Source organism: Mixophyes fleayi, chromosome 1 (genome assembly GCF_038048845.1).
Source record: "Mixophyes fleayi isolate aMixFle1 chromosome 1, aMixFle1.hap1, whole genome shotgun sequence".
Lineage (NCBI taxonomy): Eukaryota > Metazoa > Chordata > Amphibia > Anura > Limnodynastidae > Mixophyes > Mixophyes fleayi.
Window position 1 is genome coordinate 347,792,463 of NC_134402.1, and position 25,880 is coordinate 347,818,342.

General features: G+C 38.5%; 1 protein-coding gene across 2 annotated transcripts in view; it reads right to left on the reverse strand.

The window, feature by feature from the left end:
* ADGRD1 (adhesion G protein-coupled receptor D1) overlaps positions 1-25,880 on the reverse strand; it is a 434,837-nt gene that overhangs the window by 394,623 nt on the left and 14,334 nt on the right. Inside the window, exons 3-4 of one of the 2 annotated variants that reach the window (XM_075176425.1) lie at positions 21,121-21,237; positions 15,183-15,278 (exon numbers count right to left, since the gene is read on the reverse strand). In XM_075176425.1, the coding sequence (XP_075032526.1) occupies positions 15,183-15,278; positions 21,121-21,237 (213 nt within the window). The remainder of the gene's footprint in view (positions 1-15,182; positions 15,279-21,120; positions 21,238-25,880) is intronic. The other variant, XM_075176435.1, reaches the window with a different exon arrangement.

Genomic DNA, 25,880 nt, shown 5'->3' on the forward strand with positions numbered 1-25,880 from the left:
TCAACTCCTGATGTGGCATTGGGAGCCATCTGGGAGGCCCAAGAAGCCACTATCCAGGGCCATATGATTAGCATGGCAGCGGCTTCCAGGAGAGGGCCACAGAGGACACATCATCCCTAGAAAGTAAAATTGCCATGCTCCTTACTCCACGTCAGACCCATCCTGACCTAGTCTTACTTACTCAGATCGACTCGCTAAAGGGCCAACTTAATACCCTACTTTCCTCTAGAGCTGTTACCACTATGCAGAAACTCCAACAGCGTTGTTACAATAAAGCTGATAAAGCTGACTCAGTGCTCGCTAGAAGACTTTGAAAAAAATTGGCCCAGAGCTATATCAATAAAATTCGACAATCCCTTACTAGTAACGCTACCTACGACCCAGTCGCGATAACCCACGAGTTCCGAGGATTCTACTCCTCCCTTTATAACCTCCCTGTGCCCCGTGCCCTTGGAGACCTCACCGTACCTATTTTGGAGGACTACCTTGCAGCCACTTCTTTTCCTAAGATTATCCCACTGCAGCTATCCACCTTTAACTCGGACATCACCCTGACCAAGGTCCTGGCCATCAAATATCTGAAAGTCTCTTCCGTTCCCAGCCCTGATGGAGTCACACCACAATACAATAAAAAATTTCACCAGGGTTCTTGGAAGTCAGCTGACAAAATTCTTTAACATGGTGCTAGAGGGGGCTTCTTTTGACTCCACTGGGCTAACATCATTTTTATCTCTGGAAAAGACTATTCTCTATGCATTAGTTACAGGCCCTTATCACTACTCGACATTGACTTAAAACAAAAAATTCTGGCCTCCAGATTGAACCCGTTGCTCCCTATCTACATCCATCCTGACCAGGTATGCTTCCTCCCGGGGCATCAAGTCCCTGATGATAATACTGAGAGGCTCATTTATTTGATACACACAATTCAAAAGGATAAACTTCCGTCCCTACTTATGGCCCTCAATACTGAAAAGGTGTTCAACCATAGTTCCTGGTGCTTCATTGATGTTGTGTTCAGATGGGGTTCTCTGGCAAATTTCTGAGTGGTTTTTCAGCCCTGTATCACTCCCCATCCGCTAAAATTTTAGCGAATGGCCTGTTCTCAGCACCCTTTAAAAATTCCAATGGCACGTGGCAAGGGTGCCCCCTCTTACCACTCATATTCATCCTTATTGTTGAGCCCTTGGCTGCCAGGATGCAGGCTAATCAGAGGATTACCGATGGGCCACTCTGCTCACAAAATTGCACTCTATGCAGATGATGTCCGGATGACTATTGTTAACCCTGCTGTCTCTCTTCCACCCCCTCTTGGCTGAGTTAGACCTATATGGCTACTTCTCAGGCTACAAGGTCAAACTGGACAAGACAGAGGTTCTGAAATGTTATATTCCTGCACCAGACAGGTCAATGCTTGAGTGATCATTCCCATTCGACTGGCATTACAAAAAATCAAATATACTAAATGCTACCACCACCTCTTTCCTCGCATCCTTGTTCAAATAAAACTAGATCTCACCGCATGGTCGTACCTCTATATCTCTTGGATTGGCCGTATTAACGCTGTTAATGAGCTAAGATGAATATCCACCCTAGATTGCTCTACCTTTTCCAAATTCTTCCCATCCAAGCCCCTCTCCCTCTACATTTTTATGTTTCTTCAGGTCCATGTTTCTGAATTCATATGGTCTGGTAAACATCCTGGGTTTGCCTTAAGGTCCTTCAGAGGTCCTTGCTAGGAGGAGGGCTGGGTATCCCTGATTTCCGTCGCTACTGCCTCTCAGTCCAAATCACTAAATGTGTTCTATGGTGTGCTTCTGAGTCTTCCAGAGTCTGGATACATATTGAGGCTGAAGGTCTGGGACTACTTTCACAGTCTACTCTCCTCTAGCTACCACAAGCTCGTTGACCAAAATGAACCCTACTTCATCCAGCCATCTCTCACTCTCTGGCGGTTTGGGGCTCCTATTTTCAAAGGTATGGCCTTTTTTCTCACTCTTCCCCAGAGATACCATTGTTTAACTCCCTGGAATTTCCTCCGAGTGTCACCCCCAGTGCGTTACAGCCGTGGCTCTCGCGGGGAGTCCGATAACTCAATGACCTCACTACCACTGCAGAGCTTCCTCAATTTTCTGATATTCAATCCCGCCTACACATCCCCTCAAAATTATTCTAGCAATATTTACAGCTCTGCCACTTTCACAACACAATTAAACTTCGCCTTTCCTCCTGCCATCTTACTACTATTGAAATTCTGTGTCTGCGCCATTCTTCTATCTGACATGTTTTCGGGCTGATATAAAAAACCCGATACAATTCTCTAGGTCAATGTGCCTTTGGAGCCTTCTACCCCTAGGGGGTCCCTTGGGGACTCATCATCAAAACAGGTTAACTAGACATTTTCTCTGTCCATTTGCAGTGGACTGGCGGCAGAAGGCACCCTCCAGACTATAATTAATAGAGTCTGGCAGGTACCCCGCATGAAGTTCATGACTAGCATTCGTAATAATACATCCAAATCTTTCACACAGTATGGGACCCGTAACATTCCCTCTTCCAAGCTCACTGACCTGTCTCTTGACCTTGCATTTTTCCTTTCCCACTTCTTGCTTAGCCCACTTGGAATTAGCCACGCCACCTCCCTATCCTTCTCTTTTCTCTGTTTCTCTTAATCTCTCTCTATGTCTTAAAATCTTGGTCACTTAACACATTTAATTTTTGATACCTGCAACATTGGGCATTACGCTGATGCACAGGTCGATGTTATTGTTTACTGCTCCTTACTGTATATGAATACTCTTAATGTTGGTTGTATTTTTCCATGACCTTGCAAAAATAAGATTTAAATAAAAAAAATAAAAAAATGAATAAGGGGGATTAATTGTGCATCAAAGAAAATGTAAAGATGTCTTCTCGATTCTTACATTGCCCAATATTCATGGAGATCTATTCATCTTCAGCAGGCTGTAGACATTGTCCTAGCATTCATTAAAAGTTTTTCTGCAGACTTTATACAAATTAATTAAATTGGGTGACAAGTGCACAATGGTACACTATGGTATGAAAGTCTACTCTTCGTGTTGATGGAGATTCATCTACATCATTGTCCTATGTTCAAGGTGAGAAGTTTATCTGTAACAGACTGTATATATTGTCATATTAATGTAGATATGTTAATCTTTGGCAGTCTGTGCATATTGTCCTTCATTCACAGAGGCTTTCCATCTTCATCAGACTGCATACATTATCCAATGTTCATTGAACAGCTTGTATGCATTATCCAACACTATGTTTATGGACATCTATTCCTCTTTAGGAAGCTGTACTATATACAGGCAGTGAACAAAAATGGGGATGGGGGGTAAGACAGCCGTAGCAAATGGTTGATCTGCACAGAAGCTGAATTCCAGGCAAAGCACTTTGCAAACTATCTTAAAGCAGCATATCACCATTTATATCCACCATTGTTAGGGGGCAAAGCACACCTAAACCCACTTCACAGTATGGGGAAGAATAGAAAAGCAAAAAGTGACTCAACTCCACACTTAATTTGCAAAGCCAGCTCAGATTCCACAAAGACTACAGCCATACTAGCTCCAGACCCAGGTCTCAGATAAATTACATTTTAACTGTAACAGAGTTGATGGCTATTCATAACAATTTTAAACATTCACACAGCCCAAGCGAAGTTACAAGGAGGACAGAAGCTTAAGAGACTTGCTATGAGGAGCTGGAGGCAGACAAGAAGTCTTACATGCTAAGTAAGCTGATTTAGAAGACCAGAATAAGCAAAATAATGTCTAGGCATTCCTGAAAGCATAGGCCCTGTTGATCTTTCCCGCAATAGTCACTCCATAATAAAAACAACAATTGCTTCTAGAAGTCACAGAGCAGGAGAAACATTTTGGCCAAGCTTACTGCCTGCAACAGTTCTCCCAATGGACTCTTATTGTCGGATTCCTCTTTTATAGAACAAAAAATTTATTTATGAAGGCTGGAACATATGCAGAGCTGGCAATGATTGCGGATTTATCAGCAGCCACATTCCTCAGTTGTAGTAAGTAAATTAGCCCCATTACACAACTTTTATGATACAGGAACATTGCTTACAGCTGGATATAGTGTCACAATCTAATGCCTCATAAGCGAACACTTTTGCATTACAGATACTTGAGCTTAAATCATTCAAATGCCCTGTAACAAAGTACGTTCTTTAGAGGCTACAGATACAGATATCTTCAAAGATAAATAGGAGGTCTCTGACACCCAGGGTCAAATCTCTGTACATTATTAGATATCCAGTATATCTAGAATCATTTGTAATGTATACAAAGGCAGACCTGGTCAAATGAATGAATTTGATCTGGAACTGTAATCGGCTTTACCACAAGGTTGTTTGAAACACAGATGTCTTTTTGAGAATTGCTGTACACAAATGCCAAAAGAGATGATACATAAGTAGGCATACACACAGGAGTCAGATGGACAGTCCTCAGGTAAAATTTAAATATAAGAGATAAGAGCTAAGACCTAGTACATAGGCAATGGTCAGAGTTCCAAACAAAATATATCAAGCAGGTAGTAGATAAGCAATAGTTAAAATCTTAGGTAGTAGATGAGCCACAATTATGGTTCTCCATGGATTCAAAGTGCAAGTACCAAACAAACAAATAATAGTTAAAGTTCTCAGCAAGATCCCAGTTAGCAATAGCAAATATTCCTGCCTGCATATACTATAAATGCAGTGGATAACAAAAGTCTTTAGCAGGAACCCAGTACTTTGGTAGCAAGTGAGCAACTACAAACGTTTCCAGGTGTATGAACAGTGGATTACAGTACGTGTAACGATATGCAAAAAGACTCTTAAAATGGATGTTCTACAGGTTAGAGTGCCTCCTTAGGTTCAGTGGATTTCCCACCACTTATGGATTATAGATACAAATAAAAAGTGCATCTTGGCACAATTCACTCTATTTTATGTGCAATAGATTAATAATGCAGATTTCTTGGTGTCTCTCTAAACAGCAGATTATCACAGTCAAAGTCTTTAGCAGTAAACCGGTACTTTGGTAGCAGGTGAGCAACAGCAAACACTCAAATGACTCAATAAACTGGCAACTGCACTCTTGTATTGCTGCATCTTTAAAGCCAAAAGATATGTGCCCAGCATGTGCTTTTCCACTTGAATCCTTTGTGATGCTGAAGATATTGCAGGTTTAATTTTGGATACATGAAATAAAGGGTGTATGCGATATGTCAATGCTGGAAGATAAAGCACCATCTCCAAAAGCAGAGGCTGGCTGGGCTGGGGGGCAGGAGGGCATTTGCCCACCGGGTCGGTCCCATAGTGGTTTGGGGTACTGCCTGCATTTTTTTCCCTTTAGAATAGACTGTTGAGTCGAGTCTTGCCCCCTGGCTAAAATTTGCCAGCCCTCCCCTGTCCAAAATGTATAGATAGGATTTTAAAAGGGCCTATAAATGTGTCTACCAATTTGGCACAAGTTCAGATTTATGTAGATAACCAGACTTAATCACCAATGGAGTAATTTCCTGTGAAGAACTGAATCAGCTGGTACCAACATTATGAGATTATAGAAGGTACTGGATGAGGGTGAAATCTACAATCAAAACAATGGATTTTGTGTAGTAGATTCATGGATTGCATTAAGTAAGCAAATTTAACAATAGGAATCAGTTCAGTCCTATCATCCTGTTGAAACCCAACATACGTTCTCAAGTATTGTTCCAGATACTAACTGACCCTGATTGCCCATTAAATTGAGGGTAATATGCCGAAGAGAAGTCTAGTTGTATATGCTAAGTTTTACAAAATTCCTCTGTCCAATACAATAGGGATTTCTGCAGGATTTTTTTTAGCAAAGGGATGAAATGTGTCATTTTAAAGAAGCAGTCGACTACTACCCAAGACCTTATTATACCATTGTAATGGAGGGAGTTCTACAATAAAATCCATTGCTATCTCTGTCCAAAATCCTTGAGGCACTGATAATAGGTGTAACAGGCCTTCTGGCCGTCGCTGTGAAGATTTGGTTCAAGCACACAATACAAAAGCTTAAACATAATGGTCAATTTTCTTATGCATTTGAGGACACCAATATCCACTAGGTCAAAAGTTTTAGATCTTCCAGGGTAAGCTGCCACTCAAGAACTGTGATACTGATGATTACGGATATTTGAGGTTTATTTTTCCACGGTCAGACAGTCTTTTCATGGCATGAGCAGTTCTTATTCAAATTGGTGATGCTGTGATGGTTGCAATAATATGCTTGTGTTGCAAAATTATTTCCTCAGAAGCTTCTTGAGACTTATCAAACATTTGGTTTGCCATAACGTGACCTTGGACAAGTGACTATGACGTTTGATGATGAGAATTGAGTTTTAGCTGTTGCAAATGGTGATTGGTTCGAAACTTCTAGCAAATGTATCTGTTAGTACTAACCAAAAGCTCTCTATCACCAACTGAATAATTATAGTAGCTCCATGTGTGCCAGTTTGTTGGAAAAAGAGGCACCATGTTTTAGTGATAAAATAGCTCCCATTCAGAGGCGTCTATTTCCAGGAGAAAAAAAAAAGATAGATTTGGATTTAGATTTGGGTGTGGATGGACAAAAATTGATGCTTCCTGAAAAGCTGTCTTTAATTTACAAAAAGACTCTTGTGCAGAACTAGACCAAATGATGGCAATTCTTTGAGAATCTTTGAGAAATTTTTGATACATTTTCAGTAATAATTTGACAATTCTAAAAATTGTTGGATAACCTTGACATCCATAGAAACAGGCCAATTTTTAATGCCCTGCATCTTTACAGGACCCATTTTAATTTAGTCTTTAGAAATTATATGCTCCAGAAGCCCAATACTTTCAGAATCAAATTCACTATTCTTCAGCTTAGTATAAAATCAGTGAATTCAAGAAGTCCTAGAAAAGCCCAAAAGATTAAACACAGATGTGTTTGAAAATAGATGTTCCTGGTAAATTACCAGGTACTGATGAAGAACATCTCGAAATACATTGTTCATGAATTGTTGGAGAGTAGCTGTTACATTAGAGTCCAAAGATCATAACTAGATATTCTAAATGTCTAAACACAGACAATAGATAAAATCTTCTGCAGGAATCCAGTATTCTGGTAGCAAATGAGCAACAGGAAACAATGGTGATCTTAAAATTAGCAATGGCCTGGTACTAATGTAGCAGGCACACGATGCTCAGCAAACATACAATGGTTAGAGATATAGCCGGGGTCAAATATACCAGCTGTGAACAAAGAGTAGTCGAACAGGATAGCCAAGGTCTGAAGTACATGAAGCAGACAAACGATGGTCAAACAGATATAGCCAAGGCCAGGTATATGAAAGATCACAGGATCAGGTGTGCTGGATATTGGTCAGGAATGATTTAAAAAATCCAGCAACTGCATTCTTGTCATATCTGTATAGCCACAAGTATGATCCTAGCACATGTGATGATGTCACAGACCATTCAGGGAATCAACACTGTGTTCCACTGTTCAGCTCACATTAACATCTCCTTCCTTATCCCAGTCCAGAAGTCAACAAAGCAAATGTATATGAGTCGTTCTATTTCACCAGTTTTCTATAGAATGGTTTTTTACCATATAAGCGGTTTTAGGCCACTGGACACCAACAGATGTCACTACTGAGGTAAGCAGGCTGATATCCAGTATCATCTTTCATATGCCAAGTAATTAAGACTTTAAAGGTAAAATGCAATGAGATTACTATAATACAGGAGACTCACTCTAAAGCAGATTGTGGTCTAAAAATTATAAGCAAAGACTTAACATTTACCTTCCATAGCAATGCTTCCAGGAAGAGAAGGTATAAAGAGATCGGCCAATAAATCAATTCACTTGTGGCATTATGTAGTCACTCCGAATTTAAGGTGGGGATATTTATTTGTAAAAGCCTTGATACATGCTGAAAAAGTTACTTTGCCATGCATTTATGCTCCAACCACAACCCTTTTAGCAAATGTACTGGCAGACCTGTCACTTTGCCAGGAAGTTATTCTCTTGCTAGGGACAGTTTTTAATATAGCATAAGATCCAAGCATTAATTGTTCTCTCAGGTCAGTTAGACAAACTCCACCGCACCTTACACACCTACATTCTACAAAATACCTTGTGGCTTTTGAACTCCAAAAACAAGGACTAAATATTTTACTCCTATATTCATTACACTTATACCAGAATAAATTATTTCCTTATATTTGTGATAAATACTTGTTATGGTCGTGTTTGCAGTACCATGTGTATATCATGACTTTGGTGCCCTTTTCCCCTACATTTTTGCCATCTGTAACTGTTCCCTTACTTAATAAATAAAAAGTGGAGTAAAATAAATCAATATAAAGTCATTTAAATGTTCGTTAGTCCGCCATGTGCAGTCAGTATAATCTGTATGTGCCATGCCTTCGAGTCCACCAATGTCTAGAATTGTACAGGAGGGATACAGCACCATTCTTCCACAAAAGCGTCATTCAATCGATGCCTGGTTGATGGTGGTGGAAAATGCTGTCACAGTCATGGTTCCAGAATGCCCAGTTAGTTCATATTTGGTGACTGAGAAGACCATGACATAATATTAGTGTCATGCTCCTTTAACCATCTTCATGTGTTCTGTGGGTGCATTGTCTTCATGGAAGATACTTCTCTAACCATAAAATAAATGCGGCATCATGGAGTGAATATGATAACTTAGTACCATTAATTAGTATTCAGCATTGAAGTTGCCGGATATAGAATAACCATAACCCACTGGTTCTCAAAGTGTGCACCGCGGCTCCCAGGGGTGCCGCTGCGCTGTCACAGAAGTGCAGTGGCCAGGAAAAGAAAAACAAAACAAAAAACACAAAACTTTACCAATCCGGCGGCGCCCAGGACCCAGCATCCTCCTCCCTCCTCGCTGAATGTTATGTGTGACATCATCATGTCCCACCATCACAGAGAAGCGCCAGGAAAAAGGAGGATGCTGGGTGCCGCCGGATTGGTATGAAGAAAGAAGAAAAGACAGAAGAAATAGAAGAAAGAAGGCCAAGTATGGTAAGTAAAGAAACGGAGGGGAAATAGCAATAGGAAACAGCAATCGAGGGACAAAAGAATGAAGGAAGACACAGAATGTGTGGATGAAGGAGGGCACAGAGCGTGTGGATGAAGGAGGGCACAGAGCGTGAAGATGAAGGAGGGCACAGAGTGTGTGGATGAAGGAGGGCACAGAGTGTGTGGATGAAGGAGGGCACAGAGTGTGAAGATGAAGGAGGGCACAGAGTGTGAAGATGAAGGAGGGCACAAAGTGTGAAGATGAAGGAGGGCACAGTGTGTGGATGAAGGAGGGCACAGAGTGTGAAGATGAAGGGGCACACAGTGTGAGGATGAAGGGGCACACAGAGTGAGGATGAATGGGCACACAGAGTGAGGATGAATGGGCACACAGAGTGAGGATGAATGGGCACACAGAGTGAGGATGAATGGGCACACAGTGTGAACGTGAAGGGGCACAGTGTGAACGTGAAGGGGCACAGTGTGAACGTGAAGGGGCACAGTGTGATGATTTTTGTACATGTTTTATTTGGTTTGATCTTATTTCTCTGAATATTAGCTGTAAATTATTCTTTGACAGAAATAGAATTGAAAAAAAATATATAAAAATATTCTTTTCACTTGGATTTCTGTGTATTATTTTTGCAAACAACTTACAAAGTATTTCTGTCCTGACCTAAATACTTATTACGTTATTTTGACCCAACTACCTATAAAACGAGACTGCTCTGTAATTATTTTGGAGGGGTGCCTTGAAAAAATTATGGAGACTCTAAGGGTGCCGCGAACTGAAAAAGTTTGGGAACCACTGCCATAACCCTTTAATGTCGGAACCAACCTCTTAGGCTGTAGAGTGTACTAGGTTGGGACCACACATGCACTTGCCCATATAATGAGCTTGGTGAAGCACTATTCATCTGGACATATCACTGTCCTTTACCGCACCACTGGACTCAGAAACATACAATGCTAGGCGCGGTGAGTGGTTTATACACTGCAACCTGATCTTGGCATCCTGTTTGATGGAGTTCTTGTCAGACCTTTTTTGATTAAACTGGCTCATTCCAAAGAGAAAGTTGGGAGACCTTTATTACACCAGTGAACAATGTCAATTACAACTAAAATAAATCAAAACGAGCAATGATATATTGGTTATTGTCAAGGAGGACAAAGTCCAAATAATCCATTTAATTGTTCTCATAGCCTTACAACAGTCTTGACACTACATAAATACAGGGCAAATCCATTTTCCAACATTGGAAGGCTGACAACATGTAACTTGGGGAACATCACAAGTAAGTGGCCCATAAAACAACAAGCAATTAGTCACGTTTACATTATCAGGTTTCTTTGTTTAGAAAGATTAGCTATTTACAATGCTCCCAATTTGGGACGCTCCAGCAGCCTTGTCTTTTTTTGCCACAAAATCCCATTTTGCTGTCCAAAAGTCTTCTGATACTTCTTCTATGTACCAAATAAATCTTATACAGTCCCTATGTGTGGCACAGTGCACTAGTTGTAGCACTGAAATCTGCCCCTTTTCTACAGGTAACAACGCTCATCTGTAAAATCAAAAGTAGCCCTGGGGACAAATGATATAGTGCCTCCTTGTACGCCCTCCAGATATGCAAGATTATCTATACACAAATGTAAAGTTAACTTGTAATGCAGCAATCTAGCTCCCTTCCCTCTAAGGGGAACAATCTTCAATAGGAAAGGGTTAAGAAGCTTTATCTAGTGAAGACCCCACCCTGATGGGCTGCATTCCCAATATGTAGAATGATTCCTTGCAAAGTCACAATTTAACACATTTGTTTCCAGATTGCTCAGCTTACAGGACCAGTGCTCCCTTATAATTCACATGAGAGGACTGAGAATTTAAACAATAGTTGAAGTCATCTCCAGTAAGTTAAGCAGGACTGCAGCCTTTAAAGTGTTAAACTGTCTTCTAGATAAGTTTGAATTTTAAGGGTGGAGGATCAATCCAAATGAGTGAAACTGAACTGACCCATTCATGTCTGCTTATAATAATTACTTCCAGGAAAACGGCATTCTAGGCCAAAGGCTCGTACAATCAACAAATATTACATGCATATGGATTTTATTTTGTTCTCACTTGTCGGTGTAATAAAACTGTTTGAAACAGTGAAGACCTGCTGATAAGTTCTATTTACCTACTCCAACTCCATCTTTCACAATTATGTACACTTAAATTGACATTTAAGTTTTATGTTCAAAGGTTTTAGAAGATACTAAACTATATTGTTGTGTGATACTTTCAACAATTATGTTCTATCCACACGGTTCCAAATTCTTAATAAAATGCAACCATAAGCCAAATCCAAGGCCCATAGCGAAACATAGAGAAGGGCAGGACAATGCTGCTCCAGCACATGCTAGGAAGATTCCCCAAGTCTGCTTAGCTCTCAGCAGAGTGGGAGCCTCAGGAGGGTGACAAGGCCACACTCCCTGCAGTGACAGTAGTTTGTGTACTAATTAAGAGGATTTAATTAATTTACATATTGATTTTGATAGAGAAGACTTTATTACCCAGAATGTAGCTTAGTTCCTGAAACGTTTGCTATGTGGCGGTGAAGAGGTAGATTGAGGAGTGTGTGTAAATGCAGTACAGTTGGGTGCATGCATTTGCAAACTCAGTGCATACGTGTAGCATATTCCCTGGAGATATAACCTACTTAGATTTGGCTGCATTTCCAGATACGCCTCTTAGGCATATTATTTAACTACAATTCAGATTCCTGATAGATGAACATTAACAAGAACTTTTGTTGGTTGTTGTGAATTGTATAAAAGTCATTACACATGGACCCCCCCCCCCCCCACCCTATTTACTGGTTTCAAAATTAGGGAAACCATAACTGCACAGCTAATTCCCTGACTGGAGTGATCAATACATTGCCTTTCCTACAACAGGGGATTTGAAAGTACATACAAATGGCTGCATCCACTGTGGATCATTCACTTTAAATGCCAAAGCCACAAAGGAACCAAACAAATTACAGCAACTGGAATGTAGTAGAATTTTGTTACACTTATTTTAGATAAAGTGCCATGGTACAAAGACATGTATTGCAAATTATTTATGCAGGAAAGTGGTTCCTATTGCTAATGGGAGACAAGATTTTATACTCCTAGTGACTGCATACACGTTCCTGTCTCTAAGACATTTAAAAATTGAATTGCATAAAATAAATGGTCTAACTTCAGTACTATTGTCATCGCAAGCCATATGACATTTCCAATTAACAAGGATCCTTAATCTTCAACTTTCAGCCTTCGGCAATTCTGATATAAAAGAAATTAAGGCTGACCATAGCGAAGTCGATGCACTCGTCCGTCATAAGTTACACATTACTCTGTTAGGATAATGCTAAGCAGTGTGTAGAGACATTTTGGCTGAGAAATGGCAGCCTGGGTTTCATCACCTTTGATCAAGAGAATCTGCACTTGTCAACTGTTAGAACAGTGCCTTGCTATTAATATTGAATGTTCTGTAAATTCAAAGTTACAGCAGGCTATGTAAAGTTATACTTGGCTGTGAATCTTTGCATTTTAATAAGGAATTCCCAGTCTTTAGAAACCAATACTGGCTCCTGTAAAACAAGGGGGCTGGGGGGGTGAAGCAGTCAGAAAGCAGACGTATACAATTCAACTAAAACATGGTGACTGAGATGAACTCTATCTTTTGAATTAAAACATAGATGATGTACAGTGCTTATTGTGCTGTGCAGCAAGCTGTGGGTGGAGGAGGCAGTTTACAGTGGCGCACACAGGGGGGGTTTCTGGGTCTCCAGAACCGCCCCCCCCCCTCCGCTAAGTGCCTATCATAGTGGCACTGTCCTATACAGCAGCCGCGGCGCTGTCAAAGAAGCGTCCGCGGCGGTGCTGTATGCCGCAGACGCTTCTTTGACAGCGCCGCGGCTGCTGTATAGGACAGCGCTGCTCTCTCGCGGGTGTTTTTGTTTTTGTTTTTTTTTGGGGTCAGGGGGGGTGCGCCCCTGGTTTAATATGGTGATCAACCCCAGGAAGTTACATATATTGAATTAAAAAATAAAAATTGGATTGTATTTACTTTAAATAGAACATGAAAATCATAATGGATACTGTAACTTTTAAAAAAATGTAAGTAGCAGTGTCCCTTTAACCTGATTCCAGTTTCAGTTGTACATTGAAGCTGCAATGACACAAACTTAGGTTCTTTCTTTTGTTTTTTGTTGTTGGTTTAAGCAGCAAGTTTTGTTCCTATTTAGCATGAATCTGAAAGTCATATTTATAGGATGTCCTCCTATAACTCAATCTACCCTTTCCAAATCTCTTTGTGTGGGAGACATCTGCAGCAGTCTCTCTCAGCTGGAAAGCATTTGTGTCTCAGGACTCACGTTTGTTCGATTGGTGAGTGACTACTAGTCTGTAATCTTTGGCAGACAAAAAGAATTTTGATGCCTTCATTTTATCAATTTGTACATGCCCTCCTCCAACTTTAACAAAATATGTTGCTTTCTCTTGTCTCCTTAGAGTAGCTTTGTAGCTTTGTGTCATATCCATGGGCAATACATAATAACTTTGATTGATAAAATAAATACATTGTTAAAAAGCACCGAAAGCCAATAACAAAATAACAAAGTTAGTAAAAGTTACAGGAGGGCATGTACAAGCCAATAAATCAGTCACCTGGAGGTTAAAAAATATTTGAGAAAGGCTTGTTTTTTAGATTAGGGCATCCATCTTTAATAATATACCATACAGAACAAGAGACCTAATGCAAGTAAAACTGTGCAGGACAAGCAAGTGGCTACAGTGAATTTTAATTTTTCATTTCATGGTTTGTAATATCATTGCATTTTTGTACCCTTTGGACGAAATAAACACTGTGGGTCTCGTAATTAAGGAGAGTAAGGCAAAATAATAAGGTGTAAATGTTCTCTGGGGCAAACCATGTTACAATGCAAGGGGTGCAAATCAGTTTATTATTTTGTACATCAGTTAAATACTGCCTGTTTTTTCATGTAGCACTCAAATACTTGATAGCTATATTTTTTCACTAAAATTTAAGGTTGACCTAGGGCATGCCCTATCCCAGTGTTGGCTAACCTGTGACACTCCAGGTGTTGTGAAACTACAAGTCCCAACATACCCTTCCAGCAATAAGCTGCTATATATTGGCAAAGCATGCTGGGACTTGTAGTTTCACAACAACCTGGAGAGTCACAGGTTAGCCAACACTGCCCTCTCCAAACTATAAATCTGTCCCCACATTTTAAATTTACCTCCCCCTCCAATGCAACATAGTCTTGCACAGGTGCAAAGTTACTTCTTTTTTATGCTTTGCTCTCCTTAAAGACTCAGACCCTGTATGTTCCGCATTAGGCTCATTACCCACTGACATTAACAATACCCCATTGTCACTGCATGTGGTAGTGACTAGCACTTGCAGACGACACAAAACCTCGGTGACCCCAATGTGTTCGACTTGCAGGGACCACAACAACTAACTAACTAGCGGAAAGGTGTATCCAGGGATACGACCGTCAATTTAAAATAAAGGATAGTAGTGGATATAGGGTAAAAATTGGATTGCAATATTGAGTCTGGGGGGATTTTCAAAATTGAAACAGATGGGCGGTTGCCTACTCTGGATTAATTTCAAATATAAGTGCAGGATCTCAGAAGATCCAAAATAGGTTGAACTTGATGGACTGGTGTCTTTTTTCAACCTCATCAACTATGTTACTATGTTACTATGTAACTATGCTACAAATTCACCCAGCCACAAGCATGAGTTCTTACAGTACCAGTACCTTGTGTTTTAGTTGCTTTTTATTTAAACATAGCATCAACAAAATGCTACAGAGTTAATATAGTAACATATTCAGTACTGGTTCCAAACTGGAGATAAATACATGTTCACATATGAATTTGTTTAGTTGCAAAAAATAATAGTTTAAAAAGGAGGGCAACATTGGATTTATACCTGCAATTCACTCAGTTCACTCTACCTAACAAAAACAACAGATATCACTTACAAAAACAGTAACATGCACATTCATACATAAACATACATACATACATAGTTCTCACCTACAGTTGCGGAGAAGTTAGAGTAGGCAGAATCATTGCTATAGACAGAGGAAGAATTATGGTAAGGAAGCACAATGGAGTTGTGGATGATGACAGCTGGAATGGATAAAAAACAAAAATCACATATGGTAAACAAAGACAATAAACACTTTATATCCCTCTCCGAGACTTGAACAGGTTTGATTTTGTTTTGGTTTTAATGTTATTATGAACCTTAGGAATACTTTGAATTTATGCGCTATAAACTCCATCAGGTCCTGTTTACTCAGCTTGATAATAGTGCACTTTTCAGCTTTTTAAATACAATACATACTAACTTTCCTATATTTTTTACTTCAAAACTCTAAGCGTTTATTCACTAAATTTGGCAAATTATTTTAGTTTAATGTTTTTTAGACAAAAAACGCAACTATATTACTGAAACATGTCATTAAAAGTAAACGACAATACCTAGCTCCATACACGTTTGAAGCCCAGTCAAATTACTGATGAAATCTACAGTTTGCCAAATGGTTTAACTATCAATAGAGCAAAAGGTAACTAACACGGACTATTTGTCTAAACAGTGACAGCTGGAGAATGTAAATTTTACAAGTGTCTTAAACAAATTTGGTGGGTCCCATCTTAACAAAAAGAGGGAAGTAGGAGGGGCTTTCGTATTTATTCAGACAGTGGTGCATTCTATTGCTATTAATAACCCATATTCCATATAATGCAAAGGTTTTGGCGCTCATTAAGTTGCCCACACCATTGTTGATCAAGTTGATTAAACTGTTTATGTGAAGCACCACAGCTCTGTGGATGGTACAATTAATTCATAAGAAACATTCTGTTGAGAGATATAAAGCTCAATTACAATGGTAACACAAAACAACAATGATAACATAATACTTGCAAAATGATGATAATGTAAGACTTGTGGAAAATAAACATCATGAAATAAAATGGCAATGGTGGATGAAATGAGTATGAAAAGCACATGTAATTCTCTATATTCACAAACTAGTTTTAAACTATTGTTTTAATATTTATTCATACATAATGTAATGGCATTTCTTTTTAGAAGATTAATAAATAGTAGTTTTATGTTGTTTATTGATTTTGTATTTATATTTACTAAACTGGGAATTGTGTTTGTACATACTGCTAGTATTTATAAACTAAAAGTCTCTCCGAATTGCAGATTTTCAAATTGCACCAAGGTTTCAAGAAAATGAACTACTTTTCACCCATGATTTATTGTAGTAAAATCATACATATTTCCCAGAAATTTGTAGGTAAAAAAATAGTTCCTTGACATCTTAGGATCTTCAGATCTTCAAGTAGTACATTCACACCATGCCAATTCTATGTGTCTATAAAAGGCTTGTTCGGAAATTTTACAGACTATAATAATGCTAGTTCTAGGGCTGGTCCATGTAACAATTTAGAGATATGCAGAAGAGAGACATTCTGTACTAGGAACAGAGAAAACAGTTTGACTAATATCAGCAGCATCTTGAGATCAGCCGTGATCTGTTCTTCCAGATATTGTCAGGGCATCTGTGTAGTGTTAAATCAAACACCAGCACTATAATGACTGTTATAATGCTGGTTATGCAAGGATCTCTCATAAAAATTGTGCTAATTCTCATGTTTTACTGGCAGAGCACTATAGTACGTCCATCTGAGATCTGTCATAGAATAATTCTGATTCCATGGCTGCCAAAAAACAAACAAGATCAAAGGGTTTAATAATACACGTGGCTCCAGAGTGCAGGGATAAAGATGGATAAAAGCAAGGAAAGAAGTTTTGGAATTTAAATTAAAAATAAATATAATACTTTAAATTATACATATAAACAGGAAGTTTAACAATAATTATGCAATGAATGTAATCTATAAAGATTATGTAAGAATAAACTGAGCTCTCTGGGAGATGACAATTCATTTTTATTTATTCATTATTTTAATAGGTTAAAGCAAACAATCACAACGACACATGAAAGGATAAAACTGCAGGATAGACCTAATTTTGCTGTCAGTAACAGAACTTTCATAATTTAGGTGGATCAGTTTAGTAATTTTTTGTATCCGAGAGCTCTGGAGTTTTTTTTTTTTTTTAAACTCTAGGGGTTCACATAGAATTTGGGTAGTAACTGGGAAGGAACAGAGGAACTGAGGGGGAGAAAGTAGGGGGAGTCCAGGAAGGATCATCTTTGTGTCTAAGTACAGGTATAGAAGGGACATAGGATGTGAAATAGGATAGCAATTCAGTTGTCATCAGGGAAGGACTGGCAAATTTTAGCCCAGAGTGTAAAACTTGACTCAGCAGCTTATTTTAAATGGGAAAAAAATGCAGGTGGCCCAGTGACCCAGCATAAGGTTGCCACTATGGGCAGTTGCTTCCCAGCCCTGCCAGCCCCTGGTTGTTATACCGTTCATAAGTTTGATACTGGGTTAAGAACTATGGGAGGCTGGGTGTACAATGACCTCTATCATGCAGATATAGAATATCTTATTTTCTCCATGGCTGCAATTTGACAGATGTAGTTTTTGAGTTCCTGCAAGGAAGAGGATTCTTCCAGTTCCTAGTTAGGATGCATTTAGTGGCTACCAGGATGCGCAAGAGAAGATTTTAGAATGCTTAAATGAGTGATTCATTTTAAGTTCCAAGTTTGTTTTTTAACCAATTCATTAGACCACAGTTTTCCACTGACTGCAATGTCACCGGAGAAAATTAACTTTTACTGTATTTAAAAAATAAATAATCACAAGGAGCATGTCTGTCCACACAAAATAATCAGTTAAGTTTTGCTTCAAGAAATAGGAACACTTTATATTAAATGTCATTAGCAACATTTTGAAAGCAACACACTGAAGATTGAGCATAATATCAAGCCTCTGTCTCTCCTGAGTTTTCTTCTGCAGTCGCTACTTTTTAGGCACCAGCTCCTTTATTTCACTTCCCCTTCTCAGCTATTTTAGACAGTTAGCAGACACATGGCATATGCATATGATAGCTAATGTGGCTCCCAATGAGAGTGCAGTAAGGTGGAGAGCGTTTCATTATCATCTTCATGGTTAAGACTGTCAGGTTCTAACTGAGACTAGAAAATAATTTAGGAGAGACAATGGCTGAGTTGGTTGCAGCCAATTCATATTAGAAAGCATTTGCTAATGACATTCATTGTTAATTGTGTCTAATTTGATTTAGCTAAAGGCTGTATCTTTTAATTACATGACATGTTTACAATCATTTAACTATATACTAAGATGAATTACTTTGGTGTTCATATTCTGCTAATTTACATTCATATGCTTTGCTGGGAATGGCCATGTTGGGAATAGGACTGTTTAGCAAGATACATATTTTCAAGGTCAGGGAAAAGGTTGCAGGACCCTTCAGTAAATGCAGTTACTGAAAATATTATATAGTATACAGTACATGCAAAATGTAATCATCCCTTTAGCATTGATAACATTTTATTTTCTTATATCATGGAATCAAAATGGATTTATTTTGGATTTTTGAAATAAACCTCAGAGCAAACATTTTTCTAACTACAAATAAAAAATAGAGACACCTAAATAAACCCTGTTGCAATCATACGTCTTCAGAGGGCACATAATTAGTTGTTTGGAGACCACTAATGTAGAATTAAAATGGCTTAGTAGTGTTCAAAATACATTTTTGTGAGGCCCTAGAATTGGTTGGTGCATTTCCAAAATCTTCGCCACCAAACTTAAAGGCAAATCCCAAAAAAGATTACTGAAAATTATGTTTGTGTGTGTTAGGGAATTTAGACTATAAGCACCAATGTACCGCAGTGTGGAATTGGTGACTGCATAATACCTGTAATATAAACGGTTACCGGTATGGACTCTGGAGAAATGCAATTTCTGTCTACAATACATTCGCAATAATGAAAGCTAGCAAATGTTATCCCATACGGTTACATTATACCTACTTTTTAATATAGTAATAACAAGTTTGGTATCACACACATACTGTTGGATGACATTTATAAATGATGTTCTATATGTGCAGAAAATGTACTGTTGTCCAAAGAAACCAATTAAGCTATCCTACTGTATTTGCTCTAGAACACTTTTAAAAAATAAAAGCAAACACCTGATTAGATACCAGGGTTTACACATGTGGAACCATTTTCAGAAACGTCCCCCATTAGGTTTATTAGTACTCTGGTTGAATAGAAAAATGAGCAGGACATACACATCTATTTGAGAAAAAATATGACCCTTTCATTCTGCAGCCATTTATGAAAACTCATAGCTCATAGCATAGGGGAAATGATACTCAGTACTGCAAGTATGATTGTGTTTCTGACGTTCTGCCTCCATCAAGGTGATAGGCTTTCACATTGATTTAATAAGCTCCTACATACATATACAGTTATCTCATCTGTGTATTTATATTTATGTCATTTTAGGAATCTTCATTGTACATGTATAAATACTAAAGCATATTTTGCTTTGCTTTGCTATGCTGTATATACAGTCATGGCCAAAAGTTTTCAGAATGACACAAATATTATTTTTCACAAAGTCTGCTGCCTCAGTTTTTTTGATGGCAATTTGTATATACTCCACAATGTCATGAAGAGTGATCAGATGAATTGCAATTTATTTTAAAGTGCCTCTTTGCCATGACAATGAACTTGATCCCGAAAACAACATTTCCACTGCATTTCAGCCCTGCCACAAAAGGACTAGCTGACATCAGGTCAGTGATTCTCTTGTTAATACAGATGAGAGTGTTGACGAGGACAAAGCTGGAGATCACTCCGTCATTCTGATTGAGTTAGAATAACAGACTGGAAGCTTTAAAAGGAGGTTGGTGCTTGAAATCATTGTTCTTCCTCTGTTAGCCATGGTTATCTGCAAGGAAACACGTGCAGTCATCATTGGTTTGCAAATAAAGGGCTTCACAGGCAAGGATATTGCTGCTAGTAAGATTGCACCTAAATCAATTATTTATCGGATCATCAAGAACTTCAAGGAGAGAGGTTCAATAGTTGCAAAGAAGGCTTCAGGGCACCAAAGAACGTCCAGCAAGCACCAGGACTGTCTCCTAAAGTTGATTCAGCTGCGGGATGGGGGCAATACCAGTGCAAAACTTGCTCAGGAATGGCAGCAGGCAGGTGTGAGTGCATCTGCACGCAGAGGAGAATATTTTTGGAAGATGGCCTGGTGTCAAGAAGGCCAGCAAAGAAGCCATTTCTCTCCAGGAAAAACATAAGGGACAGACTGATATTCTGCAAAAGGTACAGGGATTGGACTGCTGAGGACTGGGGTAAAGTCATTTTCTCTAATAAATCCCCTTTCAGATTGTTTTGGGCATCTGGAAAAATGCTTGTCCAGAGAAGGAAAGTTGAGCGCTACCATCAGTCCTGTGTCATGCCTACAGTAAAGCATCATGAGACTATTCATCTGTGGGGTTGCTTCTCAGCCAAGGGAGTGGGCTCACTCACAAATTTGCCTAAGAACACAGCAAGAATGGGCAGCCATCAGTCAGTATGTGTCCCTGAAGTTGATTGACAGCATGCCAGGGCGAATTGCAGAGGTCTTCAAAAAGAAGGCTCAAAACTGCAAATATGGACTCTTTGCATAAACTTAATGTAATTGTCAATAAAAGTATTTGACACTTATGAAATGCTTGAAATTTTACTTCAGTATACCATAGCAACATCTGACAAAAGGTCTAAAAACACTGAAGCAGCAAACTTTGTGAAAACCAATACTTGTGTCATTCTCAAAACTTCTGGCCATGACTGTAAAGTAAATTTGAAAGCATTACCATTGCAGTTAACATATAAATATAGCTGTGCATTAACCCAGGATTTTAAGAAATAAAAACAGAACATTACATCTTTATTATGCTGAGAGAGTGCAAAAAAAAAACCAAAAACAAAAACTACAATAAGACTACACATACTTCCATCACTTTCATTACCAGAACCTGTTCTGCTATCATTGCCCCTAGGTAGCTCCCGAATCCCATCCACTGTTTCCAATGGCCAGTAATGTGATGCCGATTTTACGACCTGGAAGCCTAGAAACAGATAAGAAAAGAGGATGTTTAGGTCAAAATGGACTAAGCTTTAGTTTATATTATACTAATATTATCCTCTACATGAATTTTGTGGCAAAATATATTTTAATTGCATTTTACCAGTAAAAAATATATTGAGAGCCAACCTCTCATTTTCAAGTATGTCCTGGATATATCATATACAGTTGTGACCGAGCATAGACAAAATGCATTAATCATTACAACTACAACTTATATATGGTAAGTAGTGCTGAAAGACAAAAGTTTTGATAGATCATGGATGTGGCATATTTAAGGGACTTGAGTGTTAGTTTATTCTAGAAATGGTAGAAGAAGTTAAAAAGTGTTGAGTTTATAAACCATAAGCAGAAGGTAGATCTTAGGTAATAAGTGCTGATAGTTGCCGGGGTAAGAAGTCTGTTCAGATAATTCGCTAACTTGCCCAGAAAGTATTTGAAAGACAAACAGGTAAAGTGAACACTACTCTAGACTCCATGGTCAACCAGCCAAGATCATGTGATGCCAGATGCTGAATTCCTGAAGTGAACCTCTTTAACCAAGCTAGTCACAGTCTTTGCCTATTGCAATCTGATTTCCCTTAGAGCTGAACATGCTCACCATACTCCGTTGCCCCCAGGTCTTGCATACGCAGTTGTATAGGCTTATTGCAGAACTAAAAATATTTAATAAACTAATCAACAATTCCAGGAACTGAACAACAAGGGAATGCAGGTACTTACTTTGTCCAGAAAAACAAACTAAGGTCCCATGTCAGGGCAGACGGCAATCCAGGAATGATCAATGTCCAAGCAAAGATCAGGGTAGGCAGCAGTTCAGAGAATAGTTAGTATCTAGATAAGGTCAGAATCAGAACTAGGGAAGTACAAGTAGCAAACAGACCCACAGATTGAAAGGTAGCTGCATCTATAACTTGCAGTACGTAATGGGAAGACTTTCGCAATAAAGTGCAGGCAGCCAGCCAAAATGCTACTAGGAGAGCCAAGGCATTCTACCTTGATACTCACACTGAAATCATATAATCTCACTGCACTATCCACCTGGCTGCTCAGAGATGTCCATGGTAACCAAACAGTAGTAAGAGGAGCCATGCCGAGGAACACATCTGCATCCATTGTTCATAACTGATCAGATATAGTGTGATTTGTAGTTACACAACATTTATATATATATATATATATATATATATATATATATATATATATTATATACTATATACACACATATATACATAGAATATTATGAAGAAGTTTGAGTTCAGTTTTATAATGCACCAAGTAGACGAAAGAATTAAAATTCCAGAAATTCAAATTCCAGAATTATGGTAATCCAACCAGAGCCAGATTTAGACCTCATGGGGCCCTAGGCAAGATACTGGTTTGGGGCCCCCTCCTTGAAAAAATCCATAGCACTATAGTTTTTAGCATAACATATACCCCTATTCAGGGGCTGGCTGGCAGACTTTAGCCCATGGGGCAAGCACATAGCACTGGCCCATAAGTAGCGGCCCATTTTTCTCACCGCCAGCACTGGGAGGGCCCTAGGCAATTGCCTAGGTTGCCTAGTGGTAAATCCGGCCCTGAATCCAACTGTTCATTTATTAACAAAATTTAGTTAAAGAAGAAACAGATCAATGAAAAGAGAAATATTCATCACAGAGGTGAAGATATTCTGAGCATTTTCTGAGATATTGAGTGATATTCCGAAATAGATAGCTTTTCTTAAAACAGTTTGCTGGAATAATATTATATTTCCATAAATAACAGACAAGCAATTGTAAATTTTAAACAAAATAATAAACAAAGGTAGAGATGGCAATAATCTGATTGGATCACCTAAAATTCTCAGGTCCAGTTGGGTTCATGCGAGTGTTTAGAAGAACAAAAGCACTTGTTATCGTATGGATTTCTATAATACCTTATTTAAGCAGGGGCGTCGACAGCAAATATCAATGCTTCTCTTATTAAAATATTGCCAAAACATGAAAGAGACCCAACAGATCCTGCGTGATATGGACCTATATTGTTACTTAGTATACAGAAATTCAACTGATCAACTGGGATCATTTGAATGCAGTTTGAAAACCTATTTTGAATTAAAAGATTATTTAATAGCTGATCAATAAATATATTGGACATATAAAACTAGAATAGTGACAAATGACTTCGACCTATTTTGCCTTTACACTGAAGGCATCATCAGTCGCATTGCGCCAAAATTGACCTGTCTGAGAATTTAAGGTGGGATCTCAGACAGTAAAATTAGCACTATATGCAGATGATATGTTGCTTTTTGTCTTACAACCATAGGAATCTATTCAGATTAATAAAAATTACTATTGAAACATATGGTTAATTTTCACATTATAAATTTAATGCAGATAATTATTTATTTCATTGTCTCAAATTGTGTTACATCTTATCAGGATTTAAAATAGAAACTTTACACAGGTGGGTGTAGAGTGCAATCTACTCTCTCTCAGTTATATGCACTGCCAGAGTATTTTATTTTTAAATTATGTTTTTAACACTGTGAAGGTCTGTGCTGGTTGTCATATGCAAGCTACTTACAAGTCATAAAATAGCAAATAAGTATTTGTGATTTAATTCATTTTATTAGATTGATGTGGCTTACAGGAACTCTGTTTCTAATCTTAGGTTAAAATCGGAGAGGGAGAGACCAAATTTCTTTGTTATCTCTTTGATGGTCTCCAAATTCTTAAGCCCTATTCATGGATCGAGATATCCAGAAGTAAAACTACAGATGAATGCCCAATACCAATTTATGGCAAAGGTTGTAAAAGCTAAAACCTTTTGGAACCTCTCTTTAAGGTTACATCAATACCCTTAATAAGATACAAAATCAGACCACTCACATTCATTGTGGCTCTGTAATATCTCAGGACGTTTCAGCTGAGTGAGAATTGTCTCGTATGTAATGGTGGGAGACTTATGGCCTGTTGTGTGGAGGGAATACTATCTTTGAAGGACATTCTAGAAAGAAGTTAGGCCAGGGTAAAGAAACCCTGGCTTGAAAGGTATTTTAGCAAGACATAGAAAACTAATTTGCATTTATACAGACTTTCTAGTTCTGACATCACAGTAAAAGGGGACTGTGGGCACCTGAAGCACATTTAAAACATCCTGTAAATCTAGCAGATTTTGTTCACTTTCGGGAGTCAATTTCATTTCATATTGAGTGTTCCATTGATTCACGCTTTCCCAGCAGAGAGAAAACTGGTCACCCATGAGTGTACCATATTTTCGGTTTTTTATTAATTTTTATTTTGTAAGAAACGTTTGTATTATATATTTGTATGCAGTGTTTGTTAACCATTTCCTCTTAAGCAATGTGGATTTATATTGAATATTAAATTAAATGTAATAAGTTCAGGTCTCTGTGTTCTTATGAATTCAGTTTTAGCCACACAGCTGAAACAGGAGATCATTTGTTTTATTTTAACTCTGGGTCAGGGGAGATCATTTGGTTTATGATCATTGATAAAGGTAAGTTGCAAGAGATAAGTTTAGATGAAGAGAGAACTGAAGGGTTACTGATTAAGAGTGTCAGGCAAGAGTCAGTGTGCGGGATAGACTGAGGTGTAATTATTTTTATACAGACCAGCTGGCTATTTTTTTATAACTCTTTGTCACACAGGCTCAGTTGACTGCTGAATCGTGACACTGGTGATCATCATTGTAGAACTGAGTTCAAATGAAGGAGAAGAGGCTGGAGAACTGTGAGAACATGTCTTTACTGTGTGGTATATACTGAGAACTGAAGATGGCTGCCAGGTATTTCCTGTCAGCCAGCAATTCCTGAATAGCAAGTGGATGGCAGTGATGTCACTTCTACCAATCACCCATAGCATACATCTACAATCATCATCTTCACGGACTTTGCACCAGGAATCAACCACCCGGAACAGATGCGCCTCCAGATCTCCAGATCTAGCATATCTGTGGGTGGTTCTCCCTCTGACTGCGCCATAATCATGTTAAAACAACGTTACTGGACTTGCCGTAGGCTGGCCTGCCCATTCCCTCCCTCATTACTCCTCTCTAAGTATAAAGAGTACTAAGTCTAAAATGCAGCTGACTCAGCATATGGACACAAGTGTACACATTTATTGTGCACGTGCACATTACAGAAATGCATATTTTACACACCAAAAAATTGAAACACATTCATACAACTCTACATGAGTATCCAAGACTGATAGCAGTTTATGGACTTTTTTGCAGAAGTTTGAACTCCCATCAGGTATTTTCATGCAAACTGAATGCTATACAAAATGTATGTTATTCAAAGAATCTTGTGGATTTAAGCAAGAGCTCTGTCAGGTTTACAGTGAAAATGCTCTATACGGAGTTGCTATGCAACAAAGGGATTTAACTATGTCGACATACTGTAACTTTTGAAAAGTGGAAAAGAGATTTTTTCAAAATTTGACACTTTGAATTATACTCTTAAAATAATGTGCATAATATAAAACATCTATTTGCAGCCAGCCTTCAGGAACTTTATGTTAAATTCTATCTATAGCACACTTCCACCTCTACTAAAAAGACACTTTGTAGAGGAAGAAGAGGGAAGATGCCTTAAATGCACAAGTCGAAAGACAG